The sequence below is a fragment of the Neoarius graeffei genome, chromosome 14 (genome assembly GCF_027579695.1).
Source record: "Neoarius graeffei isolate fNeoGra1 chromosome 14, fNeoGra1.pri, whole genome shotgun sequence".
NCBI lineage: Eukaryota > Metazoa > Chordata > Actinopteri > Siluriformes > Ariidae > Neoarius > Neoarius graeffei.
In genome coordinates, this window is record NC_083582.1 from 63,691,595 (window position 1) to 63,696,183 (window position 4,589).

Here is a 4,589-nt window from a genome sequence, read left to right on the forward strand (position 1 = left end):
TTCTAAGTGCTCACCCGTGTGATAAATGTATTTATTTATTATTCGTCAGTAGGAAGAATCGACATTTTTTAAATCCACTACAATATGCAAGATTCTGCTTGCATGGTTTAGAAACCAATCACATGCTTTGGAGTCTAAACACACACACACACACACACACACACAGCTTGCTATTCAAAGCAGATCAGTCTCTCTCAACATCTTGAAAGTGTACTAAACTCTATGATATTGTGGGAGCTGCTCCTTTCAAAGAAATGCGAGAGGGAGGGTAGGGAGATGGAGTATAGAGAATGGTCAATCATTGACAGTCCCATGGCAATAAGAGCTCTTTTCAATTTGAATGAACCCCATCCGAACACTAAAACACATCCCTTTTGTGTTCTTAAAGAAATATTCAGCTCTCCTCCTTTTATTTAAAAGGTATCTTTATTAGGATATCAATGTAAAATATTTCAAAGTACAAATTGATGCATCTGCATACACAATCCCTCATAAATCAAACCGAGCTGTCTTTACATTCAACCTTTATTTTTAACTTCCAATCCAAATAGTCCAACTGACCATTACGAGTTAACTATATAATACAATGTATTTTCAAAATACTTTCCCGACCAGCAAGTTTAGTTCATCTATATGAAGTCAAAATACAAACTGTGTTCGTTTTTTTAATCATATTATAAGGAATGGTGTATTCAAAATGATCTGAAACAAAAACTATCATCATAACTGAACAGTCTAAATCAATGTCATCTTGATCTATATAAACAAAAGCTACATTCAACTGAATTTGCTTGACATAGGCACTAAAATGTAATCCACAGTTAGGCTGATTACAGTATGCAAGATCATTTACTCCATAGGCACATTTTAGAAAGTTAACATCAAGATAATAAGTGACTGCTACATTCTCTGGCACTTGACTGAAATAGTGCAACTATGTGCAAACAAAGTTTTTTTTTTTCTTTTTTTGGTTGTCTGTATTGTCCATATGTTTTGTGGCAGTTTGAATTGTGAAAGGCCAGTTCAACATTACACCTTGTAAAGACTCCTATACATCCTATACACATCAAATGCCCAGAGATCCTCTGCCTCCCCCCCAAAAAAAAAAAAACACAAGCAGAAATGAGGCCTCTTTAGATGCTCCCACTCTTAACATGTCGTAAACAAAACTGAAATAAATAGCATACAAATTATAAATTATTAACTTATTTACAACACAAATAACCCCCAAATATAACAAAAATATATTATTGTGAGGAAAAAACAAAACAAAAAAACAAAACAAGTGATTCCAGATTAACAATGGAGATCATAATCATAATTTAAAAAGAAATATAAATGTATTGCTTTAGACTTGATAAATACTACATGGACTCAATTGATCCACAGAGGCCATACTTTTCACAGGACAATAAATAAGTTAAATAGATTTCATAGCATGTAGCAAAGCGCAATGATAGCACTTTAAAAACGCATTAAGAAATGCAGCGACATTCCATCAGCAGCAAAAAAACTGCACTGACTGACACACGCCATACGGGGGCGCTGTGAAAACAAGGCACGTTACACGTTTTTTTCCGACATAGCTACTTGATCGGACAAAAACAAGAACCCTTGATTAGACCATTTAGCTATATACTGTATAAAAAAAAGGCACCTTCTTGTTTATATGTTGGTTTTTAAAAACCTTGGGGTGACCTGTTTAACAAAATACCATCTGTGATTAATAATAATAATAATAATAATAATAATAATTAGTCATCTGAGATGGACAGCCTGCTGAAAATTGGCAGACGTCTGTTTGAATCCAGGCTGGGCGACTCGGAGCCGCTGATCGTACCGGACGAGCAGCGGGAGCCGCTGACGAAGCTCTCCGGGTCTGAGAGGGAGTCCAGGGGGCTCGGCGGGGAGTCAAACACCGGTGGGGAGTCGGAGATCAGGCGCACTGGCGCAAACGAGCTGACTGAGAACGGAGGTGAAGGGGGTGGCCCGTACGAGGCCTGTCCAGTAAAAGCACTTTGGGCATGTGGGATTAAAGGGGCAAGGAAAGCCTTTAGGTCTTGTTCGGGGATCCCAAAGGCGTTCAGGCAGTGTGGACTCGGACCCAGGGAGTCCTCGAAGAACGAGAGCGCACAGGAGGCGGGTGGCGGGGGCGTGCGTGACGTCGGGCTCTCAATCATGGCACCGTGAGAGCTTGAGAAGCCTGAGAAACTCAGGCTGTGGTGCAACCTGGGTCTGTCTTTGTGCGTGAAAAACGGAGCAGACTCCTTGTCAGTTGGCAGCGTGCACTCGCCTCGCTGGAGTCTCAGCTGCGTGCTTGGCGCGCTCCTGCGCTCGTCCACGTTGTGGATGAAGTGACAGCGCGGGCCGTATGGACAGAAACCAATGGTGTGGAAGGTGCGGCATGGCTCGGTCTTGTACTTGGGATGGCGGGAAAGATTGCGCAGTTCGTGGTAGCCATGCGCAAACTGGCACTTCTCTCCATACTTGCAGGAGCCGTTTTCCTCGAAAGGCCTGCACAGCTCAGTTTTATACCGGGTGGAGTTGATCTGAGAGCCGGACTTGGGCTGGAGCATTTCCTGAAGTTGCTGACCACGTTCCCCTGTCTCACTAAAGGCGCGGTCACGAAACTTGTTCTCCTTATTCATGTAAGCTGGTGTAGGGCTCTCCTTGCCACTGCTCATAGAGTCCATGTGGCTGATGGAGTTGGCCCGGAAGTAACCGCCTGCATTGAACCTGTTATTGTTTTTATTGGAGGTGGAGAGAGGTATCCCGACAGTTCTCCTCTCCAAAACGTTGTTCACGTGCATTGCATTAGAACCTTGATTTTTCTCCTGCGGAAAAAAAAGACAACCATCTGGTTATGAGTTCTATACCTATATTAGTCTTCACACTACAGCCAAAATTAGTTCCCGACACACAGCTGTTACATTACTGTGAATTATGCACAGTGAAGACAAGTTTGACATGGACACACGAGACTTTTTGGAGCGATGTCCTTACCCTGAACAACAGGTCGAAGTCATAAATGGAAGACAGAACTGAAGCCGACATTTTCTTCAGAGAGTTCCAGCTCCAAAAAAAAAAAGAGGTGTCGGACCAAAAGGATCCTTGTGTGCAGTCGGTCAAATATATCCAAGCCTGGTGTATTTGTCCCTCTTGATTTTGTTTCTGTAGGACAGAGATGGGATTAGAACAGACAGGTTGCCGCACTGCTCTGTTTACTCCTGCGCTCAGTGAGCCCTGGATGTGGAAAGTGTCGCGCTTTGGCGAGCTGCGCACATGTGTATAAATGCCTTGATGATCGAGGGGGAGTGTTTTGGTGGTCTGTGGGAGGGGCTTGTACAGTTTTTTTGCGACGCACTTTTTAAATTTCCTGGTGACGCATTTCAAAAGCGTTTGCTACTAATTATATACTTTGTAGCGTATATATAGTATATTACGTATATATAGGTATACTACTTATATCCTGTGTGTGTGTGTGTGTGTGTGTGTGTGAACAAACTTTCCTCTCACCCCCCTGGTAGGGTTGTTGTTGTTGTTGTTCTTGGTGTGTCTCGGGTCCTCTACCAACACACACACACACACAGTGTCTTGCAAAAGTATTCATCCCCCTTGGTGTTTGTCCTGTTTTGTCGCATTCCAAGCTGGAATTAAAATGCATTTTTGGAGGGTTAGCACCACTTGATTTACACAACAGACCTGCCACTTTAAAGGTGCAAATTGTTGTTTTATTATGACACAAACAATAATGAAGATAAAAAAAAAACAACAACCCAGAAATCTGGAGTGTGCATAAGTATTCACCCCCTTTCATATGAAACCCCTAAATAAGAGCTGGTCCAATCAATTCACTTCATAAGTCACATAATTAGTTGATTAAGATCCACCTGTGTGCAATCAAAGTGTCACATGATCTGTCACATGATGTTTGGATAAATCAACCTGTTCTGGAAGGACCCTGACTCTGCAACACGACTAAGCAAGCAACATGAAAACCAAGGAGCCTCCAAACAGGTCAAAGACAAAGTTGTGGAGAAGTATAGATCAGGGTTGGGTTATAAAAAAAAAATCCCTAAACTTTGTATATCCCAGGGAGCACCATTAAATCCGTTAGAGCAAAATGGAAAGAATATGTCAGCACTATAAACCTGACAAGAGAAGGCCGCCCACCAAAACTCACAGACCGGGCAAGGAGGGCATTAATCAGAGATGCAACAAAGACACCAAAGATAACACTGAAGGAGCTGCAAAGATCCACAGTGGAGATGGGAGTATCTGTCCATAGGACCACTTTAAGCCGTACACTGCACAGAGCGGGGCTTTATGGAAGAGTGGGCAGAAAAAGTCATTGCTTAAGAAGACACATTTGGAGTTTGCCCAACAGCATGTGGCAGACTCACCAAACACATGGAAGAAGATTCTCTGGTCAAATGAGACTAAAATTGATCTTTTTGGCCATCATGGGAAATGCCATGTGTGGCGCAAACCCAACACCCTGAGAACACCATCCCTACAGTGAAGCATGGTGGTGGCAGCATCATGCTGTGGGGATGTTTTTCATCTGCAGGGACAGGAAAGCTGGTCAG

General features: G+C 42.7%; 1 protein-coding gene across 1 annotated transcript; it reads right to left on the reverse strand.

The window, feature by feature from the left end:
- Positions 1-407: 407 nt before the first annotated feature.
- Positions 408-3,279, reverse strand: zfp36l2 (zinc finger protein 36, C3H type-like 2). Its single transcript, XM_060940215.1, has 2 exons — positions 3,004-3,279; positions 408-2,834 (listed from the first exon to the last, which is right to left on the reverse strand). Exons 1-2 carry the CDS (start codon positions 3,052-3,054, stop codon positions 1,755-1,757), a joined length of 1,131 nt encoding a protein of 376 aa, XP_060796198.1. The 5' UTR covers positions 3,055-3,279; the 3' UTR covers positions 408-1,754.
- Positions 3,280-4,589: the final 1,310 nt, after the last annotated feature.